Consider the following 25,706-nt stretch of genomic DNA (forward strand, 5'->3'; position numbering starts at 1 on the left):
GTTCAGTTGCAATTACTAGTATCATATTAGGGTGTGATTTATTCTATCGGAACCTAGAATCATGATAAGGAACGATTATGATTGCTAACATTGTTTGGTAACATGATTGTGATTGGAAATTGATATGTAGCATTGTAATGCGTAATTCTATCGTATCATAAGCATGATTATTGGATTGTATTCTTTGATTTATGATGTAACAAGGATGTTACAAGAGGTAAAGATTTGAGTATTGTATCTAAGAAGGAACGTTACATGACGATATGTTTAATGTAGTAGGAATAATGGACAATAATAAGAAAGAATTTTTGGCAATAAACTTGTAGTTAGACTCCCTACAAGTGCTGAACAATGGGGGGAATGTGGGACTTGTTCTACACTCCTACGCAGGCCTACTGTGACAACAAAAGTGTCCTTATAATTTTGATAACTCAAGTAGGCGGAATGTTCCGTACGATCTTGGGGGTATGCATACTAAGGTGATTGATGTGGGACGGAACGAAACCGTATTTGCATTTCATCTAATAGACCAAGTTTTCTATTAAGGATTAAGTAGCCCATGTGATTCTAATAAGATGATGGTGCCCGTTCACTGCCAACTAAATAAAAAGTAAAGAATGTAATGTTATGGTAGCATCATGTCTAGGAATGATCCTTATTGCTTTGTTTATGCTGTGTATGCACTCAATGCTTTACTATGGACTCAGCATAGTTGATTGTGTGTTATTGTGTTGTTTGTTGACCTGTGATGAACCATTGATGCTACAATGAGGAGCAAACTAGGTGTGCTGGTGTTGCTGCCTGATGTTGAGCATACGGGAGATAGTTCTTAGTCTTGAAACTTTAAAGCGTTTTAATTAAGGATTGTAAGACTATTATGATTTACTTAATTAGTTTGTGGTTTGAATAAAAAGGGGTCGTTGATGATTCCCGAGTTGTAGTTACATCTTTATGGCCGCTGCATTTCAGTTTTCGTGACAATGATTTGAGTTAACATTTCTTTTCAATTAAGGGGAAATTTAGGTTTTTTTTGGGTTTATAGATGGGTGAATTGACTACTAGCTTTATTTTTAGTCTTTTTAGAGAACTTGTTAAACACACCCAAGTCTCGATTGAACTATTAAATAGATAATTAATCTTAGGTTCGCTTCCAATTGTTGTCAATTACAAGCTGTATATTCTAGGGATGATAAAAAAAATTAAGGTCAAACTTTTAGGGAAAATAAACAAAGCAAAATAAACAAAGAAAAATGTAAAGGGATCTAAAAAGGGAAATGGGAAAGACTAAGTAGAAGAACTCAAAAGGAATAAAAAAGTGGACGTGGGTAGGGATTAGGGGGGCTAATAAGAAATATATTGTTAGTAATAAGGGTTAAACGTAGAAATACCTCCCCATGCTTAATTCAGGGCACATGCATAAACTGAGACAAGATATGCACAGACTAAGAAAGATTCGGTCATGTCAATCCCAAATAGATAAGATAGCCGACGATAAGCTAACGACTCTATATACTTTGCACTAATAGCAAGACCAAGCTTGTGAATTTATTCAATGAGAAAGATGCACAGCTTAGCGCCTAATAATTTGGATGTCAAGCGTATATTTGTCTTTGACACAAGAATAATTTGGAAGAACTACAAGCCACCTTAATACCTAAGAAATACTTCAAAGGACCCAAATCTATCAGTTTAAAGCAATTACTTAAATAAGACTTGAAAGCGTTAGTTGCAATGGAATCGTTACAAGAAATAATAAGATTGTCAACATGGATAAGCACATTAAACTGAACACGACCCTCGATGAAGGTGAATAGAGTAGTCTGCATAAGCTTAAAAAAGACCATACTCAAGCTTTGCGAACCAACAACAATGCACTTGTTTTAGACCATACAAAAAATTTTGCAGATTACAAACCAGTTTAGGATTAGAACAATCAAAATTAGGAGTAGCTTTCATGTACACTTTCTTCCTATCGATCAATATGAAGCAACCATGGCAAGAAAAGCACGAACAATAGTCATTTTTGTAACAAGCAAATATCTCATTTTAGTTAATTCAGCCTTCTGGATGATTACCTAAAACAACTAATCAAGACTTGAGATGCTGAACATCAATTTTAGCATAAAATATTGTTCAGTATACCCATTGACTCCCCAAAACATGCTTCATAAGCGGAAGCTATTCTAAAGTCCAAGTGCCATTATCTTTAAAAAAGCATATTTCATCTTGCATAGAATTTTTCCGATTTGTATCAAAAGACCGAGGTTCTTGATGAAAGATTAGAGATTCAAGAAGCTTCCAGTAATTTATAAAAATAATTTCCATAATTTAAAAAGTATGCTAAATGATAAAGAGTATCAAAGGAGAATGATAGAGACAGAGTGTTGGAATATGTACTTTTCTTGATAATAGCATGGTGAACAAGATCCTTTACAATACAAATGGAACCTTTGGCCTGCATACTACGACCTAGTTGTGGGGGCTGATTAGTACTCCCTCCGACTATTATTAGATTACCCACTTCTTGGGTAGATAGTTTTAGGAGAAATAGTTATGCGGGTCATACAAGGAAAGAAAAAGAATCAATTTATTGCTTATTTTAATGAAGTTAATGTTGTGGGCCAAAAAAGTGAGAATGTAAAGAGAATAATATAAAACTAACCATACCATTTCAGAAATAGAATAAAAGAAGTGGGTAAACTAATAAATGACAACCCGCAAAAAGGTGGTCAAACTAATAAAAACGTAAGTGAGTAGTATGTAGTGGATCGGGAGAATAAGGGGGTAGAGGACTTGCGATTTAGGTTGGAACAAGAAAAGGAATAGTTAAGGTGTGGACCTAGGTGAGGCAAGAAGGGAAGTTAGGGGTATGTGTAGTTTTTGTATTTTAGGAGTGCATGTTTACACTATTTACATTATTTTCAAAAGTGAAGTTATTGTTCTGCAATATTTTTACTAATTTCTTTTATTAGTATTGGATCCTCTCTTGGATCTTTTTTTTTATATTATTTCTTCAAAACTAATTCTTATTAAGTTAAAGTTATTTAGTTTTGTATCTCTTTATTTAATTATATTCTTGTGGGATAATATTAAGCAAAACCAATTTTTTAACCTAAGAATTTAAATAGATGAGTTAAACAATTAAACCCATTTATTAAACCATTTTTTGACAAAAAAAAAGCGCCCCTAACATTGAAAAGGAAAGGAGTGAAAGATTTTTCCTCAATTATTCCACTTGTAGTTGTGGCACTCTCACCCCTCTCTCTCAAATATTTTCTTCTTCTTCCTCTCGAATTAACTCCTTTAAAGCTTTGCACTTTTTCTTAACTCATTCTTTTATCTTAAAAGGTTAATATTTTATAATTGAACACAGTGCTTGAATTATTGTATTACTATGCTTGGAATATTTCGGTCATACCATTATCACATGTGATTGTTGTGTTGTTCTTTTTGACCAGACTAAACAGATTTAAACCTGAGTTTCCGTTGATGCCTTCTTTGTATTCTGAAAACTCTTGTAATCCTTTATTTTATGAAAACTTCATGTAATTTCTTCTGGAGAAAGTATGTTATTACAACGGAACACTTTTTCTGTAATATGATTGATGGATGGGTGGACATATAATAAGACCTAATATTTTTAGATAAACCCTAAGATTTTTGGACAATCGTGTTAAAAATCGTGAAAGTACTACTACTGTTGGTGGCATGTCTGAGGTAGCCACGATGCGCAAGACGAATGGAGCTTTGTCAAGCACATCCACTATGTGTGGCGCGTAGTTGGCTAGCATCAGGCACATATCTTGACGCATCACTAGTCTGGGAGAATATTGTGTGTGCGATGATATTTCAAAAGTTTTAACATTTTAAAACTTTTATATCCTTTCTAGTTTTGTTTGATTTTATGAACCATTAAGTTATTGAGGACTATTAAATTACGTGTTGGTTCATGCTCAAATAACTTAGGTTATTAGTGAGTCCTAGTTTCATGTTTTCTCATGCAATTAGAAGTTACTAATATCTAAGCAACTTATTTGTGTTAAGATACGAATTCCTAGAAGGAGATTTCCAAGCCTTGTTAATGTCGCATGCTTGACAGGTGCGTATACAATAGGTAGTTAACCTAGAGGTATTTACGTGGTAGTAGTTAAGAATGGAAGCATGAGAAACTTAGTAGCACGTTTAGGAAACAAAATTGTTTGCTTTGTATAAACAACTTCAAAATGATACCAAAATCAAAGACATGCAAGTCAAAGTATGGAATCAACCTTACTATCTTTCACAAACATATTTGATCGGCTTATCAAACAAAGAGAAAAACTACCCCTATTCAGCTAACACACTTGGAGAACAAATGCCTGGAAACATTGGCTTACACAAGGAGATAAATATTCAAGGTTTTTTCATAATAAAATGAAGAAGAAAACTACAACTACTATTTTTCGTCTCCGGATTACTCTAAATGAATGGGAAGATTCCAACGAAGGAATAACATAAATCATAACATCTTCTTTCAAGGAATGGTTCAACATCTCCTCGACTTAGAATAGAGTTATTAATCTAGACTTCGTTAATTCGATAACTACCATTGAGAAGCAATTCAACTTACTATGACCAGTCATAAATGAAGAAATTAAAAATGCTTTCTTTGACATAAATCTCTTAAAGCTTCAGGGTCTAATGGGTTTGCAGGAAAATTCTTTCAAGCCTACAGGAAAAGCATAGGAAAATAAACATGCATTGCTATTAAAAGCTTCTTCTCTCATGGCAAACTACCCATACTTTAACTCACACAATAATCACCTTGATCCCTAAAACGAATTTCCAGAAACCCCGAACCACTTTAGACCTATCAGTTTAATTAACATAATTTATCAAGCGATTTCTAAAATTCTAGTCCAAAGATTAAATCCCATTCTCCAAGAGAAATTAGCCCCCCCTCCAAAATGATTTTACTCAAGATTGCTCAATCCATGATAATATTCTAATCGGATTTTTCACTAGTTACCCCTCAGTTTTACGAATATTCACCGTGTACCCTCGTAGTCTCCAAAATGCACAAGGTACCCCTAAGGTTTTGAAAAATACATGACTTGACCTAAAATCCCCTACTCAGCCTCCCATCCAACCACCACCACCTTGAAAATCGCCCCCTTTTGTCCCTCAGCCCCCGAAAACCTTCCCTCCCCTTCCACACCGTCGAAAATTACCCCCTCCCCTTCCCCGCCGTCGAAAACCTCCCACTCCCCTTCTCTAGCCCCGAAAACCTTTCCCCTCTCCTTCCCCATTGCTGAAAATCGCTCCCTACCCCTTCCTCTAGCCCTGAAAACCGCTTTTACAAGTTGAGGGGAAGGAGAGGGGGGAGGTTTCCCGGGCTGGGGAAGGGGAGGGGAGATTTTTGAGGCTGGGGAAGGGGATGGGCGATTTTCGACAGTGGGGAAGGGGAGGGGTGATTTTCGACGGTGGGGAAGGGGAGGGGGAGGTTTTCGTGGGCTGGGGGACAGGAGGGGGCCGGTTTTCAGGGTGGTGGTGGTTGTATGGGAGGCTAAGTAGGGGCTTTTAGGCCGTCGATTGAGAATTTGGCCTTTAGGGCTAACAAAATTAACGAAAACTTAATGTCAGGATCAAATCATGTATTTTTCAAAACCTTGGGGACACCTTGTGGATCTTGGAAACAACGAGGGTACCCGGTGAATATTCGCAAAACTCAGGGGTACCTGGTGAAAAATCCTTATTCTAATAGTACAAGAAATTCTCAACACCTTCCATAACTCTAATAATAAAACATGATGGTGTGTGTTGAAAATCGACTTGGAAAAGGCTTACGGCCCAATTGAATGGGATTTTATATGGCAAGGCTTCACTGCTTTTGGCTTTCCACCAAACTGGATCTCTTAGATAAAATATTGTGTCATTAATGTCTCGTATTCCTTCAAAATCAATGGTTCAACTACTAAATGATTCAAACCCTCTCGTGGCTTAAGACAAGGGTATCCACTTTCACCTTACCTCTTTATTCTTTGAATGAAAATCTTTATAAAAAAGTCAGCATCTGACAGCCAATCCCGTAAATCCGGAATTGATATAAAAATCCACCGAAGAACTCTTTCTTTGTCTATTATTTGTAGACGATAGTCTACTCTTCTATAAAGCTACGTCTTCTGCTTGTAACAATTTAAAGAACATCATTGATGAATTCTGCCACTGGTTTGGTTAATTAATGTACTTCCATAAATCAACAATTATCTTCTCGAATCACATTAACCGCCAAAGGAAAGGTTCGTTAATAAGTCACTTTAATATGTTGCCTAATACATCTCCAGATCGGTATTTAGGGGCCTTCATTAGCTCCTTTCACCCTATTAAATCCGACTATAAGAACGTTGTTCAAAAAGTGGCACAAGGAATTCAAAATCAGGAATCATGCTTGTTATCAAAAGCGGGAAGGACAACTTTAGAAGCTTTAACCTCTTATATTTGCTTTTCTTCTCTCTTACCTCAGGATATTGCCAACTCTATTGACATTCAACATCGTAAATTTTTCTGGAGGCAGCATAAGCAAAATAATTCAACTCCCCATATTGCATGAGACAAAATATGCCAGTCAAAGTTCTATGGGGGATTTGGACGACGTCAGATCCTACCCCGCAATAAAGCTTTTATTGCAAAGTTATGATGGAAAATCCTAACAACTAAAAACAATCTATGGGTACATATCATTTCTAAACGATACCTCCACTTCTAGTTTTTTCGACTACAAATAAAACCCGACGACTCTTGTTTTTGGCGTAGAATTTTAGCTTAAAAGAGATCTTATTTGAAAAGGCATTAGATGGAAGATCGAAAATGGTCAAGATACCTCCTTCTAGACTGATAATCGGATCAAGAGCTTACTAATCATCCCATTTCAGATCCCGACGTCAACCTCAATCTACATTTGAATGCTTTCATTCTCCCAGATAAAACTTGGGATTTGATCACCAATTGCTCTAACCTATCTTGCCTCGTCATTTAAGCGTTATAATTAAATGGCATCCCTATCCCACATAATGATACACCTGATACTCCTATCTAATAAGCTCCTAGAGTGGAAATTTCTCAGTCAAATGATCTACATGGTTAGCTCATGTCTCGACCCTCATAAGGATAAATGGTCATTTCGCTGGTTATGGACCATTAATATTTCGCCCAAAATGCATATCATTCTCTAGAAGATTTGCCATAATAAGCTTGCGATTAGAGACATTCTTTCTAAAAGAAAGATCCTCCCCTTCAATACTTTCCACCTCTGCATGCAACTCCCATCCTGAATCCATTGACCACATTTTGACCTCTTGCCCCCCCTTACTAGACAACTCTAGAGTCTAGGTGAACTTTAACACTGGCTCTAATTGTCCACTCCTCCCCACCCTCATGTCACTCAAATCTCAAGCCACCATTATCTCAAAATTTAGCCTCCTTCTTTGGATAATTTAGAAGAAACTAAATGATGTTATCTTCAATAATTCCAAATTCAACCCTTAGAGTATCCTTCACAAAGCTAAATTCATTCATACTTAAGGGAGTCTTGGAACCTCTATGAATTTATAGTTGTCGTACAACAAGTTCCGCTTTCAATATTTTTTTTGTTTTTTTTTTTTTGTTTTTGAAAATCCTAAATACAATATATATCCTATAATGAACCAAAAATTAGTCACAATTATTGGAAACATGATAATTTTCAAAACTGATAATTAAAGAGTGAAACCACTTTTTATTGAGTTTTATTTTAGTTCTTAAAAAACTAGAAAATTAAGAACAATAAACGATAACAACTACTCTTTCCGTCCCATTTTATAGTCCCCTTTTCATTTTGGGGACGGGAATTAAGAAAACAATGATTATTATGTACTTGCATTGGAAGTTGTTTTTTTGGAATTATTGTCATAGTAAAATAAAAAAGAATGAGAGCATTAAATGTATGGACATGTAATAGGAGAGAGGGAGTAAAAAAATGCTTTTTGTTATACCCAACCAGTGAGAGTCGAGGAACATTAAATGAGGGTTGTTGGAAATTTTGAAAAATTAAATATATTTTGTTAATTAATATTTAGTTTTCAAAATATTTAGTGGTCCATTTTATGTGGGTAGTTACCCATGATCAAGGAACTCCCCATGATTCTCTCCCCACTTCTGCTAACCACTCATAACGTTCACCATTTTCTTAGGGTTCTTTGATGGCAAGACTCTAATATAAAATAGGTGTTTTTATTCTAAAAATAAAGGTCACTAAATATGCTCTCTAAAAACAAAAGGAACACCATCTATATAATGAGAGTGAGGGTTTGGCACCGAAATTCAGAAAAATAAATATCAATTGGGTACACTACATCGAATGGCTTTAACACCATCTATATATGAGCATGTTAAGTATAATTACACTTACATTTGGTATCAGAGCGAGTGTTGCTCCTCTGCCTTGCTTAATTCTTCATTTCTTCATCTGCCTTTTCGGATTTGATGCTTTGTTTTGAGAAATTGGGTGCATTTATTTTTTGAGATAATTTACTCGCCTATTGTAGAGAAAGAAATCTTATAATTTTTTTTTTTCCTTTTGAATTGTGTTCTGCAATGGCGTGAGATTGATAAATTTCCCTATGTTTTTTTTTTTTGTGTTGAGGGAGATGAAGTTGCTTCATCTCTCTCCTGTCTTAGGCTTTTATGTTAAAGTTGTAAAAGTTGTAAGCTAGTCACGTGGGTTTGGTACTTCGTTTCCCACTTTAGCTTTTCTTTAGTGTTTTTTTGTTTTTTTATGACTTTAATATAAAAGTTTCTGCCAATCTGTTGGTTATTGTTAGCTTTTGGAGATTAATATACAACATGCAGTATATTCGTATCACGTTTCAATGGGTTTGTTACTTGTTTCAGTATATTTGTTTTTCATAATTTTGAATTATGAGTTATTAATATCATTGGCAAAACTATGTATATTACTGCATTAATAAGACTTATGTTGTTTAAATATTTGGTTAAATATATTACTTATATACATGGTGTTTAGTATATAAAATCAAGTGAAAGTTGAGTGGTTCAAAATTTTATTAGTTGGGGAGTAGCCACAGCACCTCTAATTAATAAATTTTGTTTTTGGAATCACATGTGGATACTAGATTTTTGTTGTAATTAATTGTATATGACAGAATAAAACTTACCCACAGGAATTTTATTGTGTTTGAACAATTAATTGGGGTGAAATATAAATTTTGTTTCTTAAGCATCCCACAGGAATTAAGGAATTGATATAGTTTATTAGTTTCACCATATGGTTATTACTATAAATCTAATGAGCAAACTTTAGCCCACATGCAAGTTTTATGTCACTAGATTCATATTTTACATGATTTACATTGGTAAAACATGATTAATGTTAAAGGTCTCAAATTTATTAATAAGGATGATTATTTCTAACTGTAATTTATTTTTGCAGTAGTTTTACCTGGGAATATTTCTGATATCAAATGTGACATTCCTGAATTAAAGGGTGATAACTATAAGGTGTGGAAAGAGAGTATGCTACTGCAGTTGGGATGGATGGATATTGACTATGCTATTAGGAAAGACGAACCACTTGGCATTACAGAGACTAGCACTCCAGATGCAGTTGATCTTTATGAAAAGTGGGAGAGGTCTAACCGCCTCTCTGTTATGTTCATAAAGACCAAGATCAGTGATAGTATTCGTGGTTACGTCGATAAGGATACCAAAGTCAAGGATCTTCTTAAGGCCATCGATAAGCAGTTTGCATCTTCTGACAAAGCTCTTGCTAGGACTTAATTATGTAGTTCTCATCCACAAGGCTCACTGAGATTAAGGGAGTGCGTGATCATATCATGCGCATGAGGGATATTGCAGCTCAGCTTAAGGACTTGGAAGTTACCATTTCTGACACTTTCCTTGTACATTACATTTTGTGCACTCTTCCTCACCAATATGTCCCTTTTAAGGTCTCTTACAACACACATAAGGATAAATGGTCAATTAATAAGCTATCACCATGTGTGTGCAAGAGGAGGGAAGATTGGTGATGGAGGAAGGTGAAAAGGTCAACCCTACTACTTCTAAAAAGAAGAAGAAGGATCACACTAAGGATAAGGGAAAGGGTCAGATTCCACCCAATCAAGCAATCAAGCAATCAAGAAATAGTCTTTGTGTTTTTTCTGTAAGAAGAAGGGACACATGAAGAAAGACTGTGTAAAGTTCAAGGCTTGGCTTAAGAAGAAAGGTAATTTTCTTACGTTTGTTTGTTATGAATATAATATGGTTAGTGTTAATCACAATACATGGTGGATTGACTCTGGTAATACAATCCATGTTTCAAATACCTTAGGAGGTATGACAAACCTAAGGAAACCAATGGGGAGTGAACATCACATCTATTCAGGCAACCAGATGAGTTCGCATGTAGAGGCCGTTCGGACATGCAGCTTAACTTTAACTAGGGGTTTTATTTTGCATTTAAAGGGAACATTATATGTTCCAAATTTTTCTAGAAATTTGATTTCAGTTTCAAGACTTGTACCTTCAAGAATTTCCTTTAATTTTTCAGACTCTAGTTTCGGTTTAATTAAAGATTCTGAAATTATTGGTTATGGTATTTTGTGTGATGGTTTATATCATCTTGAATTGCAAAATAATGTCGGTAATAGTTCCTTGCATGTTAATATTGGTTTAAAGCGTTGTATTGTGAATGAAGAGTCCTCTATGTTATGGCACCGGAGATTGGGACATATCTCCATTGAAAGAGTCAAGAGATTGGTAAAGGAAGGAGTACTTGATGCTCTAGACTTTGCTGATTTTGAGACTTGTGTTGGTTGTATTAAGGGAAAGCAAACTAACAAATCTAAAAAAAAGTGCTAAGAGGAGCTCCGACCTATTAGAGATCATACATACGGATATTTGTTGTCCGGACATGAACGCTAAAGATTCGAAATACTTCATCACCTTTATTGATGATTATTCACGATATATGTATCTCTACTTACTTCGTTCCAAAGACGAAGCTTTAGATGCCTTTAAATTTTTCAAGGCTGAAGTAGAGAAACAATTAAGGACATTAAGATCGTGAGATCAGATAGAGGTGGAGAGTACTATGGTAGATACACCGAGAATGGACAAGCATTAGGACCATTTGCAAAATTTCTTCAAGAAAATGGGATTGTTGCCCAATACACTATGCCTGTTCTCCAGACCAAAATGGTGTAGCAGAAAGAAGAAATAGGACCCTAATGGACATGGTGAGAAGTATGCAGAGTAACACTAAACTTCCATCATTTTTGTGGATTGAAACTCTTAAGACGGCAGCGTATATATCAAACCGGGTTCCTTCCAAGGCAGTCTGAAAGACGCCTTTTGAGTTATTCAAAGGATGGAAACCAAGTTTGTTCCATATGCGCATTTGGGGATGCCCTTCAGAAGTGAGAGTTTACAACCCACATGAAAAGAAGCTTGACCCGAGAACTATTAGTGGGTATTTCATTGGATATCCCGAGAAATCTAAGGTTTATAGATTCTATTGTCCGTCTCACAGCACCAGAATTATGGAATCAAGAAATGCAAAATTCCTTGAAAATGACTTAGTTAGTGGGAGTGATCAAATTCGGGACATTGTTTCTGAACAGGATCACGACAAAGTTTCACCCCCTGACTTGAGTGATATTTTAAGTGATAGGCTGGTTATTATTCACGTTCCTCAAGATAAACTAGGCATTAGACAACCAGTGACAGAAATTCCACAAAATGTTGATGATAATCTAATAGATCATAATGAGAATGAGGAACATTTGGATGATCAACAGATTGATCAAGTTCCTTTAAGGAGATCTGTTAGAATGAGGAAATCAGCCATTTCTGATGATTATGAGGTCTATTTGCAAGGATCGGATTGTAATGATGAAGCTGACAATGATCCAATTACGTTTTCACAAGCCACAAGTTCAAGAGACTCTGAATTGTGGATGAGTGCCATGAAAGATGAGATAACCTATATGGCATCAAATAGAGCTTGGGATCTCGTCGAGTTTCCTAGTGGTGTTAAAGCCATTGGATGTAGATGGGTCTTCAAGACAAAGAAAGACTCAGCAGGCAACATCTGATGATTATGAGGTCTATTTGCAAGGATCGGATTGTAATGATGAAGCTGACAATGATCCAATTACGTTTTCACAAGCCACAAGTTCAAGAGACTTTGAATTGTGGATGAATGCCATGAAAGATGAGATAACCTATATGGCATCAAATAGAGTTTGGGATCTCGTCGAGTTTCCTAGTGGTGTTAAAGCCATTGGATGTAGATGGGTCTTCAAGACAAAGAAAGACTCAGCAGGCAACATCGAGAGACATAAGGCTAGACTCGTTGCCAAAGGGTTTACTCAAAGGCAAGGAATCGACTACACGGAGACGTTTTCTCCTGTATCAAAGAAAGATTCCCTTCGAGTTATTATGTCATTAGTAGCTCATTTTGACTATGAGTTACATCAAATGGACGTGAAAACGGCATTTCTCAATGGTGATTTAGAAGAAGAAGTTTACATGAAATAACCTGAAGGATTCTTCTCTAAAAAGGGTGAGCATTTGGTTTGTAAGCTAAATAAATCCATATACGGATTGAAACAGGCTTCTCACCAATGGTATATGAAGTTCCATCAAGTGATAACTTCATTCGATTTTGAAGAAAACATCATGGATCAATGTACATACCATAAGGTCAGTGGGAGTAAGATTTGTTTCCTTGTGTTATATGTGGATGATATTTTGCTAGCAACCAATGATAAAGGGTTGTTATATGAAGTGAAACAATTTCTTTCAACTAACTTTGATATGAAAGATAAGGGTGAGGCATCTTATGTCATTGGCATTAAGATCCATAGAGATAGATCCCGAGGCATTTTGGGTTTGTCTCAAGAGACCCATATCAACAAGGTACTTGATAAATTTCATATGAAAAATTATTCACCAAGTGTAGCACCCATTGTGAAAAGGTGACCGGTTCAGTTTGGACTAGTGCCCTATGAATGATATTGAGAGGGAACAGATGAAAAATGTTCCTTATGCTTCATTATGTATGCTCAGGTTTGTACAAGACCTGACATAGCATATGCTGTTGGAGTATTAAGAAGATATCAGAGTAATCCAGGTCCTGATCACTGGAAGGCTGCAAAGAAAGTGTTGAGATATCTTCAGGGTACTAAGGACTTCATGCTTATGTATAAACGGACTGATAATCTCCAAGTAGTTGGTTATGGCTGCATTGACTCAAGAAAATCCACCTCTAGATATGTGTTTATGTTGGCCCATGGTGCAGTTTCTTGGAGGAGTGCAAAACATACCTTAACTGCTAGTTCAACTATGGAGGTTGAGTTCCTCTCTTGTTTTGAGGCTACCTCACATGGTGTATGGCTGAAAAGTTTCATATATGGACTTAGAGTCGTTGACTCTATTTGTCGGCAGATAATAATGTTTTGTGATAATTCAGCTGCTGTTTTTATGGCTAAGAACAATAAGAGTGGAAGTCGAAGTAAGCACATCGACATTAAGTTTCGAGCCATAAAAGAACGTGTTCAAGAAAAGAAAGTGATCATAGAACATATTAGCACTGGATTAATGATTGCTGACCCCTTGACAAAAGGCATGCAAATTAAAGTTTTCAAGGGTTATGTAGAGAGCATGGGACTTGGTCCTATCATTTAAACACGCTATTTGAGTTATGTTGTAACTTTTCATTCAGTTGGATATTTCTCTTTCAAGTTTATGTACGTACATGTTTTTGTTATTTGAGAAAATGTCATTATGTTTGACCTTGCGTAAACACAGGGTTTACTCATTAATTAGTATGAGTGGTGAAAAACAAAGTATATTGTGATACATGAAAGATAGATTATCGTTCTAAAGGGAATTTTATCGCCATGATTCATATATGAAGTTTTTCTCGTTAAAATGGACCAAGTGGGAGAATGTTGGAAATTTTGAAAAATTAAATATATTTTGTTAATTAATATTTAGTTTTCAAAATATTTAGTGGTCCATTTTATGTGGGTAGTTACCCACGATCAAGGAACTTCCCATGATTCTCTCCCCACTTCTGCTAACCACTCATAACGTTCACCATTTTCTTAGGGCTCTTTGATGACAAGACTTTAATATAAAATAGGCGTTTTTATTCTGAAAATAGAGGTCACTAAATTTGCTCTCTAAAAACAAAAGGAACACCATCTATATAGTGAGAGTGAGGGTTTGGCACCGAAATTCAGAAAAATAAATATCAATTGGGTACACTAGACCGAGAAGAATAAGGAGACAACAAAATTGGCAATGGATGGAGGTAATTCTTATCCAGAGCTTCTGCACATGTAATTCATGTTCAATTCGGATTTTTTATGAGCATGTTTGATGTTAAGTATAATTATACTTACAAGGGTGTCAAAAACTCATGTGAAAAGGTGGAGAGAGAGAGTAAAAAGTAAGGTTAAAAAATGAACAAAAAAAAGAAAAATAAGACTAATATTTTAGAACACCCAAAATGAAATAGGAGAATTATAAAATGGAATGGACGGAGTAGCATTTAGGACACCCATAAAATTTTGGACAGAAAAAAGGAAATTTTATAGAAAAGAGCACGGCGGTATTCTTCAATTAGACAAGCGTTAACTCAGGGCTCAATGGTCCGCGTGAGAGAGGAAACTGAAACCTTGTCAAATGTGGGTCGTGGCATCGAGGATGCTTGCTAACACTTTTATTGCTTTAGCTTTTTTTTCTTTTGAGTTTTGCCCTTCTTTTCACAACAATCATCCAAATCCAAAGCTAGGGTTTCAAAATTCCCCCTTTTCCTGCCATTGCTATTTGCTTCCGACGGCGACACTCCGACCATTGCCCTTCAAGTCGGTGTCGACCAGCCAACGTGCGGCCTACTGGACTTTGGAGAATCCCCTCCCTCCACTGTGAGATTGCAATTTGCAACTCTTGAAGAGGGTAACTAAAATCTTTTGTTTCCATTTTCAAATTTGTTTAGTAATGCTTGAATTAATTACAATCTGGATTATCACTAAATTAAAATTATTGAATTGTCATTGAGAATTGAGATTAATTGGATATTGGGTGAATGCTTGGATATTTGCAAATTGGATTACATTTTGATAAGTCATGGATGATTATTGAAGTTTAATTTCACTGTCTTCTTATTCGATTGTTTATCATTATATTGTGTAATTAGCAACCTTAATAGTATCAGAAGACCTCGACATTAACTTGATATTTTTTATGATGTTATGCTGAAAGAGTTTCCAGAACTTGAAACATATTAGTGAACTTTTTATAAGCATACTTCTTATAAACAAGTTTAATTGCGTGTAAGACTAGTATCGATCCTTTTGATGGTGACAACAAGTATGGAGAGAGTATTTTCCTCATTTTTCCTTATTTGAATTGATGTATTTTTATATTTTTAATCAATTCAGTTTGGTCCTTTTGTTTAACAACTCGTCGATTTCGAACCCACGTGGGTGAAATTTTAGATCCGGAACTGTTTAGAAGAGTAGCAGAAACAATATTATTGTTACTATTGCCAATCTGAGCTACTCCCTCTATGTGGAAATAGCATATGTGAATCTGTGAAAGAATCGTCTCATTTTCAAAATATGAATAGACTATGGATAGTTTATCAAAAGTTTGCAACTTAAATAGCGTGATGGATAGACGATAATTAGGAGACAACTGATATATTATTAGGGAGTATTTTAGTGATATTATGGTAGAAATGTAAGTATCTTTTACACTCTCTTTCTCTCTTCACTTTTCACACTCTATCTTTCTCTCTCCTCTATGCTCTTTCTCTCTCATCGCCATCATCATCATCTTTCTCCCTCCTCGACATCGCTGGAAACCAGGTGTTCGTTGTTCTGAATTTCCGGCCAAAGTTCGTAAGCAAATCATAACTATTTTTACTTTATCTGAGATGCATTTTCAGTGAAGAAAATTGCATCTTAGATTTTGTAATTCAGGAGGTACTACTTGTTCTCTCGTTTCATCACTCACTTAATTTTGCTTAATTATTTCAGAATTCAGAAGTTTGCTTAGTTAATTGATTATTATTTTTTATTCTAGGGTTCACATTGGATTATTTTTCAGTTTATGTTCTGGATTGTAGTTCAAGTGTGGTGAAACTAGTTACTAGTGTAGATTTTTTTTGGCAAGTATTCGATTGTTCAAATTGAGTCTTTTATTGGGGGTTTTAGGGATGAAGTTCACTATTTGTGTATAAGTGCTGAATTATAATTCATTTTGGTGAGGTTGATAGCCATTAAAGTTAGCTTGTTTGGAGCTTCAATTGAGTGGTTTGGAGCTTCAATTGAGTGTTTTGGAGCTTCAATTGGATGGTGGAGATGTTATTCTGCGAGGTTTATGTGTTTGACTGTGTTGCATTGTTTTGGAACTTGAAGGAAAGAAATCAATTTGACTGAGAGAATTGGAGTGATAAAGAGTTGTAGAATCAATACAATTGCTGAAGTGGAATTGAGCCTTTTGGTTGGTAACTTTGAGGTGTTTATGGTGTATGAAGTCTGAAGTCTGCGAGTCTTTCACCCGACAGTTATGGGCTTTCTAAATTTCCTTACTCTTGTAAAATTTGGAGTTAATTGTTAATTGATTGCTTAGTAAGATTGTACAAGGGCTTAGAACAATGTGACGGCTAATTGATACAATGTGGTGTGAAGAGTTATATTATGTCTTTGCTAGGTGTATGTTGCACTTTGTCAGATTGAGCTTAGTGTGTTAGTCACAGATCTAGTAGGTCCTAGGTAGTGATGAAAAGAAGCATGTATGAATTGGGTGGATATATATTTGCAAGGAACCACTCAAACTACAGTTATAGACTTGTCAAGTATGATTGCGAGTATTTACTTGACGATTTTGTAAACTCGCTTCAAACTACGAAACTCGCTTCTTAGAATTTGATACAATGTGGTTACAAAAATTAGATGATTTAACCAAAAAGGAGTTGGGACCACAAGGACGTTTGTTTGCCATTTTAAGTAATGTGTCACTTACTGTGCCTATTCCTAATAAGGAAAATGATTCACTTAACAAAAAACAGAGGAAGTATTATGGAATGGAGGGGGTAGTAGAACTTCTACCAATCCTTTGCATTTTCCTTGGTAATTAGATTGTGACTTTGCTTTTTTTTTTTTTTTGCACTTTGAATACTTGGTCTAGTCTGTTGTTAACAGTAGAAATTGTGCTCATCTTTTCTTTCTTTCCCTATATATCTCTTTTCAATTAAAAGTTTTGCTTGTGAATTAAATTTGTAAATACTTGTTTCTCATAGGGGTTCCTGCATCAATACACACAATGTCTGAATCATCAGTTTTTGATAGGATGATGCTTAATCTTCGTGAATCGTGCAGGTAAAGAACCATATATTTCTTTTGGGAACTATACTTACCCGAAAGAGAGTTTGAATTTAATATAATTAGTATTTTCCTGTGAAAGGTATTATACTGGTTATCCGAAGGACTTAGGCCCATCACGTGTAATACATTTTACATCGGAGCGTCAATTTGTCCAGCTTCTTCACCAAGGTTACCCTGTTGTTGTTGCTTTCACTATTAGGTACTATGGTGGCTTTTCTGTGATTGAATTTTGTTTCATACAACGTAATCTGCCTTGGTACTTCCTACTATCGTGAAATATTGTGTCAAATTTGTAGAGGAAATTACACAGAACACCTGGACAAAGTATTGGAGGAAGCTGCAGCAGTATTTTACCCTCATGTCAAATTTATGAGAGTAGGTTTCTTCTTCATCACTTTATGTTCTGGGCCCATGGGTCTGTAAACTTTTACTCTTTTAGATTTGCGGGAGTAGATATGTTCTTCATCACGTGGCTAAGATTATGGATCTGCGCTCAGTTGTTCTACATTATAAGTTCATGTTTATGGCTATACTTGATTGCTTTTTCTCCTTGTGAACACGTTTTTCTGTTGATCCCATCCCTGTCTCTCATCATTTCATAAGAAAGCTAGAGGTGATATTAGAGTAGGAGTGTAGCTTTGACATCATGGCTGCCGTAGTTTGCCCTGTTTACCCCTTTATGTCTCTGCTATCCTCTACAGAATTTCATGCATCCTGTAGGAGATATAGACAAAGCGATCTGCATGCATTTTGTACTTGGTTCTTTTTATAATATTGCGTAAAGCATAGACTTTAGGATATCTAGTATGCACTTCTATAATGTTTAATTTTGAATATTCACGTTTTTCAGGTGGAGTGTCCAAAGTATCCAGGGTTTTGTATAACACGGCAAAGGAAGGAATACCCATTTGTTGAAATATTTTATAGCCCAGAGCAAGTATGCACAATCCTTCAATTTTTGAATTCTATAATGGTATTTTGGATTTTGTGACAATTTTGCAAGCATCCATTTCAAGGATCCAAATAGCCATTAGGTACTCACTGGTAGCCTGGTAGGATCTCTTTTTGGTAGAGAACAACAGTTTTGAAATAAGTAGTTGCAATAAAATGACACGATGTCCTGTTTTTTTTTTTTTTGCTCAATCTTCCCATGAGTCATGACAATCAATTTTTTTTGTCTTTCTCTCCTGCAGGCTGCGAACCTGGGAAGGGTTACCGATCCAAATGTGACTAAATACTCGGTGAAAGTGCTGCCTGTAAGAATTCGTTATATGCTTCTAGCTCTTAGCCTCTTTATTTTGTATCTGGTATATACATCCCATTGTTTTTAAAATATATCAGGAGTGAGCCTTGTATTGGCTAAGAAGTTGAGGATTGATCAGTGTAACATATTTGCGATATAATTTGCTTTTTCAGTTCACAGTTCGCCCAAAATGGGACAAAAATAGGCAAAAGGCTACCATGATTCGCTTTTCTCAGTTGGCAATTCGTGGGGAGATTAGGCAATTATGTTACACTGAGATTGATCTCGTTTTGTTTGTTTTTCCACGTGTTTTTTTTATATATTTACCAACTCACAATGCCTATCCGATTCAAGTTAAATCTTGACAATGGTGTTGCTTGGTCGTGAACAATACATTAAACGTACAAGACTCATCTCTCTTAAGTGCCCCAGTAGATATATTGTCTGTCTACATAAAACAGTTTTACAACTCTTGCTGTTTTGTTACTGATGTCAAGTTTCTTTATTTTGTTATGCTTTCCAGTTTAATCATGACCTCAGTGCATATGGGTTTAGAGAATTTTTCAAGCGCCACAGGATTCAAGTGTCTAATCAGGAGTGAGCCTTTATCAGGGTGTAGCTTAGTACTGGCCAGTTTTTGTTGAGCTTCACAATAGACTGTGATCAGCAATGCTTTGTGCCTGGATTTCGGCTTACTGACAGTTGCTGAAGTCATTGTCGTCTGCAGGAGAAGAGATCCTTGGATGATTTTCACATGATAATGTCTGAAAATTCTAACAAAAACATTTTGTACTTTGAGGGGAGAAGATGCAATCTCTTCATTGGTAAATCGATTTACACCACACCGCCTCCTTCCACATGCGGTGTTGCAAAGTCTTGTGTTAAATTTCCGGTTCTCTTACCTTCCGCTATCTTCAAAATGGGCTTTTGCATTATTTGGTATGCAATATTAGCCTCTTACTGAGAAATTTAACCGTGAAATCTCTGTTTTCATGCTTTGAAACTGTGCTGTAAGGGAATTGCGTTGTAACAGGTTTTACGTTTTGCACTATGTTTACATAACAGGAAAGAATTGGGGCAATGTTAATGACACTGAATTATATGAAGATCATCCTTTTAAAGATTGTCACTAAATTCATACAATTTTTAGATGGTACCTTTTAGCTTGCAAAAACATCTTTTGTTAGAGCGCTCAAAACCCATTCCTCTGATATGGTAAACATGTGGTAATTTTGCCTTGTTTAAGAATCTGGTATGAGGTTCACATTGAGTGACCCTTTAAACAAAGATCTTTGGTGGACTTGTAATTGTTGCCTGTTCGCGGTAATAGTGTCCAGTGTAGTAGTAAAATATGATCACATAATGAACATCATGATTACATTTGTTAATTGGTAAAGAAACAATACTATTAGCAACTACTGTATACAAAAAGCCAAAACAATCCTATAAGAGGAATGTTGATGGATTCTCCAGCTAGCTTCTATAGTACAAGTATTCCAATAGTATGCAAAATCTTCACAAAATTATGAGGCAATCACTAGCGATAGCTTGCTTCATTGTGGGCCTCGTCGCACTTCACTCTTTAGTTAACATTGTCGTTGGCTTGGCAACCAATCGCCTTCCATTTGTCTACAAGCCACAAGAACTGCAACCAACTCAGTATGTTGTCACAGTCACATGTATACGAACTACAATTTACGTAATTAGTGAACTCAAGTTCTTTCAAGTGATCCTTAGGAAATTTTTAGTAAGTAAAATTAAAAAGAATAGGGGAAATAGGAGATATCATCACGCTCATTTGAAGGAAATGAACTTCGGATCTGCCAATAACTGAAAGCTGATTTATTGTTTGTGACAGGTTGCAACAATGATTGTGATACCACATACTGTTATTGTGTCATTAAACAACCGCCAATTTGTGTGCAGTGCTGCAATGAAGATCCATAATACATCTAAAAAAAGCAGCTGCTTTGGCAGCTACAAACTATTTTGTACTACAATACAATGTACATGACTAAAGATAGAATTTAAAACTGAAACAAATAGCATATTATAATAAAATATACAGAAATTCTCGCCTCAACAGTATGTTTCACCAATGAGAAGTTGCTTCTCCTTTCGAATTTCAGGTGTGTATTTAAAAAGGAATGAAGAACCCCAATTGGCTAGCTAACGCAATAACAGGCGCATTTCTCCTACATTCTTTCTTTTCATTTTCTTTGATTTTGGGGGAACATTTGGGCGGGGGAGGGAGGTTATGAAATCATTAAAGAAAGGGTTAAATAGCAAAAATTCTAAAGCAGATTATTATTGCTCTTGCAAATTTCGCAAAGGCTACAACATGTTTACAAAAAGCTCCAGCACGTGGCTGTCGTACGTAATACCACCCAAAATGGAGCATACAAAAACGAAGAGTGCACAATCAACCAATGCATTAAAAAGTTCGGAATGCAATACTATGCCCTAGACAGCCCCAGGAACACTGCGGCTGACGCAATCTGCACCTTCAGATCTGCGAGATCAACATCATGACCGCCCTCAACAAGACCCCACTTGTCCACCTACCAGATGAAACATTATTTACAAAATCAAAAAAAGGCATTAATCTTCTAAAAGTTCTTTCGTGCAGAATGTTTGAACTAGCAGTTATTTTGAACATTAAAGTATATTGATGGAGCAAGTTATTGGGGAGTTAGCAAAGTAGCCCATGATACTAACCTGCAGATCTTCTTCAAGCCTAATCAACTCAATGGCCTCCTCGATTTGCAATCTACCGCGAACTACAACAATGGAAATGATTAAAGAGTGTGATGCTGATGTCAATGCATCGATAGTTGCTAGTGCACAGTCATCTGCTTTCTTCAATAGACTTTCCATGGCTTTTACAAGACCTTCATCCTGTTCGCCACCAAAAGAACTGGTATACACTAGAGGTTGGTAGCCAAATTCAGACTCCGCCCACTTAAGTAGAGGATCTATCTTCTCAACTTGCCGTTCTGGAGACATTTGAAAGTTATGTGATCAGGAGTACTCATATGAGTAATTCAGAAGGTTCCATATAAAATACCAACAGTCATACTTCAATGGAACAGGCGACAGGATCAAAGTCAAGTATCATGTTTTTTCCACCACAAAAAACTGGTATACACGATAGGCTGGTAGCTAAGTAGAGGATCGATCATCTTAACTTGCCAATCTGGAGACATTTCGAACTTAATTACGTGAATTTGGAGTGCAAAATATTTCAAAAGAATTACCAACAGTCATACTTCATTGAAACAGGCGACAGGATCAAAGTCAAGTCAAAATCTACTTTCAAGCACATTAAGGTCCTCTCAAGACTGCTCGGCAAGTGGACAGTTATTAATTTTCATTTTTGGACAGGTAATTTAAAAGATTAAATGACTAAATGCTTCTTTATATGCTTTTACATAATCAAAGACTAAAAACAGCTAGTAGTCCTAGAAAGTGAGCCAACATGAGTTAACATTTGATTGCAAAGAAGTCCTAGGAAGTAATAGACTAATAGTGTATCACTTGCAATGCAAAGTTGAACTATCAGATAATGTGCTTCAAGCTATACTAGGATGTGGGAATATTATATCTGGACCTAAGTCGCTTAGATATCACCTTATGTTTACACCTGCTCAGCCTGATTAGGGCTGATCTACCCTAAGACATTTTCTTTTAAGGTGAATAGAATATATATATATATATATATATATATATATATATATATATATATATATATATATATATATATATATATATATATATATATATATATATATATATATATATATATACTTCTTTCATTTTTTTTAGATGTTACATTTTCTATTTTAGGAAGTTTTAAATTAGATGTTACACTTTTATTTTGGGTAACAACTTTTCTCTATATTTCTCCTATCACATGTTCACATGGGACCCATTTGTTTTTCATTCTCTCTATCTCTCTCCTCTCCAAAAATTACCTAGGAGTCTGTGATTTGAAAAGTGTAACATCTAAAAGAAAACGGATATATTCACCAAAAGATGAACTCGTACTACTACATCAGAGATGCCAGCCTGTCACATTGGACCTTCATTCCCTTCCTCGCTATATAGTTTCACATATATAAATTTATCATTCTTGTTTACCAACCTCACAAGCACAACAGAGAGCACCCAAAATCCGCAATTAAAACAGCACGGCTTAGCGAGATCTTGATTTTTATCATCTTACACAAAAAAACATGGTAAATTGATTTATCAGCGCTAATAAATTGTTGTTTTCCGGCTTTGATTTGCAAGCACAGAGGAGCCTTAACAAAGAACACTTCAAGGCATAACATATATCACACCCAAACTTGTGCAAAAGCAATGTAAGCATTAAAAACAATAAGGAGAAAGGGAAAGAAAAGAAACAAAAGCGGTAGTAGCGGGTAATAAATATGAGGGATCATACCATAGACACCAGTGGTGAGTACATTGTCATTGGGAGCTCGACAAAAAACTAAGTCTTGATTGAATTTGCTCATTAAATTGTTGATAATTTTGGGTCGGGTTAAAGGAACTTGTTCTAATGCGAAGCAAGCTTCATGAGTGGCATAGTGAAGGGTCTAATTCCATCTGTTTGCTACAAATGAAGCAAACAAACTCAACTCAATTAAGACCAAAAATTCGACTCAATCAATGTACATACAAATTACACATGCCAGTTCTTGTAACTTAAATTGCATATTACATAATATATGTAAAAGTAAGAATAAAAAGAGTGAGTATTAGGAAAGAAAGTAACCTGGAAATCTCACTCAGCAGCAATGGCCTTAGCAATAGAGAGTGGGGAGTTTAAGAGAGCGTGTTTAGAAGGTGATTTAAGGGTTCGATAATCCAACATAACACCCCAACCATTTCCATCATCAGCTTCTTTTGTAGTCACCTTCTTGTAGAATCTCTTTCCTACGATTGACCCAGTCATGAACGACATTGGCATCGACACGGATGACGACGTCTTTGCTAACGACTTCAAGTGTATGCTATCATCTGCTGCGCCGTCAGATGAGAAGGTGAAGGCGTCGGATTATTCGGTGTCGGCAGCTGCCACGCTGGAAGGACGCCGATGAGTGGTTAGGGTTCGTAGGGTTTGTGAGTTATTGCTTTCAGTGAATTTCGTATCAGGTTTGACGCCATTGATTTTGGGATGAGTTTGAAGGTTTGATGATTTTAGTTGGATTTTGGTGGATCTAGTCAAATTTTGTTCGGGAACGGGTTGTTCTTCCCGAGTGGGTTTGTGAATTCAGCTTTGCCTACTACCCTATCGCGGATGAGTAAAATTATGTTTCAATCAAACAAATAAAACAACAGTTTTTTCGCTAAAATTCCGAGTTTTCAAAAAAATCACGTGGTAGCCTTCAACTTTTCAAAATATACGGAATACTCCTAAATTAATAATGATTCACGCGGTACCCTCAAATATCCTTAATGACTAGCAGCGTTAACCGTCGTTAGTCATTAACCCTAATTTTATGTTTTAAATCCTAATTAACTTTACAATATTAACCCTAATCCTAACCCTAGAACTAGAACCAGGTGAGGGAGGTGTAGCAAGCATGACGAGAGCCTAGAACCAGGTGAGGGAGGCCTATCACGAAGCACGACGAGAGCCAGAACCAGGAGGCGCAGCAACCACGAGGAAGATGAGGTAGGGGAGGGTGGCGCGAAAGAAAAGGCACTGAGGAAGGGGAAATCGAGCTGCGGGTGGTGGGGAGGGGGGCTGCGGGGGTGGGGGATGGTAGGGGTGGTAGGAGGGTGGGGGTGGAGCCGTGGAGGAGGTGGTGGGTTAGGGTTAAGGGTTAGGATTAGGGTTAGCATTATAGAGTTAATTAGGGTTTAAAACATAAGTTAAGGGTTAGTTACTAAAGGTGGTTAACGTTGTTATCATTAAGGGTATTTGAGGGTACCACGTGAATTATTATTAAACTTAGGGGTAACCCCGTGTATTTTGAAATGTTGGAGGGTACCACGTGAATTTTTTGAAAACTAGGGGTACTTGGTGAAAAAATCGAATAAACATTTGAGGGTCGTTCTTTCGAACGGAAAGAATTGAACTCAACTGAATTAAATTGCAGAGAGAAATGGAACTGAATTGCATAGAGAACTTTAACTGAATTGCAGATAAGTTCAAAAGAACAAAGCATGACAATCAGTATCCAATGATAAGTTTTTTTTTAAAATTGCTTATAATAATCTAACCTTTTGGTCGTTCGTTCAAATTAATTCTATCTTTTGATTATTTTTTTAATGATCCAAAATTTTAGCATAATTCGCTCATTTTGAACTGTGAAACCGACAACCTACCGAGATGCTAAAATTAAATTTCTTCTCTAATCTCTCCCTTTGTTGACTTCCTTCCCTGCCTCACCCAGAATCTCCACCCCCTGCGACCACCACCTCCCCCCTCCCTTGTGAAAAACCCACCCCCTACGGCCACCCCTCCCCCACTCCCTTATAAAATGACGTCAACCCACTCCCTTCGACCACCACTTTATCTCCTCCCACTCCACGCTCTTTATCTCATCTTTTCCACCACCTTTAGCCTCTCATATCAACCCTTGTGAACAACCCCAACCCCCTGCGAACAACCCCACTCCCGTACCCCTGTGAATTAACAACCCCTCGTCCCCTGCGAATTTCGTCATTGTTGATGGTGTTCAATGTTCGTGATGAATTGATGATGGTTTAAGATGGTGGCGACGAGTTGTTTGGCGAGTGGGGGATGGTCACAAGGGGGCGGTATGGTGCTTTCGAGGTGGTGGTGTTCGCAGGGGGTGTGGAGAGATTTTATGAAGAAGTTTGGTGGTGTAGAGTTTTGGTGCGACTGCGTGGCGGTGGTTAGTGGTGTTGTGGGGCGATATGGGGGTGTTTGGCAGTGGTCGTAGTAGTGGTGCCTTGGTAGTGGTGTTGTTTGCAGTGGTGTGTTGGTTGTGGCGTTTGTGGTTATTTGTTTTAGTTAAGTTAATTAAAAGTTAAGTTGACTAGTTAAA

General features: G+C 36.4%; 1 protein-coding gene and 1 pseudogene across 2 annotated transcripts; one reads left to right on the top strand and one right to left on the bottom strand.

The window, feature by feature from the left end:
• Nucleotides 1-14,664: 14,664 nt before the first annotated feature.
• LOC104893180 (hypothetical protein) lies at nt 14,665-19,804 on the top strand. 2 transcript variants are annotated; one of them, XM_048644688.2, is made up of 7 exons: nt 14,665-15,003; nt 17,354-17,432; nt 17,518-17,637; nt 17,735-17,813; nt 18,289-18,375; nt 18,632-18,694; nt 18,855-19,126. In XM_048644688.2, exons 2-7 carry the CDS (start codon nt 17,377-17,379, stop codon nt 19,044-19,046), a joined length of 597 nt encoding a protein of 198 aa, XP_048500645.1. In that variant the 5' UTR covers nt 14,665-15,003; nt 17,354-17,376; the 3' UTR covers nt 19,047-19,126. The 2 variants fall into 2 exon arrangements, with proteins under 2 accessions (XP_048500645.1, XP_010677567.1); XM_010679265.4 differs by lacking the exon at nt 18,855-19,126 and adding an exon at nt 19,205-19,804 and having other exon boundaries at nt 14,681-15,003.
• Nucleotides 19,805-20,944: 1,140 nt separating this feature from the next.
• LOC104893182 (protein ATP12, mitochondrial-like) lies at nt 20,945-24,017 on the bottom strand (annotated as a pseudogene).
• Between the last annotated feature and the right edge of the window lie 1,689 nt (nt 24,018-25,706).

Source organism: Beta vulgaris, chromosome 5, assembly GCF_026745355.1.
Source record: "Beta vulgaris subsp. vulgaris cultivar EL10 chromosome 5, EL10.2, whole genome shotgun sequence".
NCBI classification, from domain to species: Eukaryota; Viridiplantae; Streptophyta; class Magnoliopsida; order Caryophyllales; family Amaranthaceae; genus Beta; species Beta vulgaris.

What these genes read in the sequence shown, in the direction of transcription:
- LOC104893180 (XM_048644688.2), top strand. Translation starts at nt 17,377, where the DNA reads ATGTCTGAATCATCAGTTTTTGATAGGATGATGCTTAATCTTCGTGAA. An exon ending in AATCTTCGTGAATCGTGCAG is followed by an intron (nt 17,433 to 17,517) that starts GTAAAGAACCAT and finishes TTCCTGTGAAAG; the next exon opens with GTATTATACTGGTTATCCGA. An exon ending in CTCATGTCAAATTTATGAGA is followed by an intron (nt 17,814 to 18,288) that starts GTAGGTTTCTTC and finishes CACGTTTTTCAG; the next exon opens with GTGGAGTGTCCAAAGTATCC.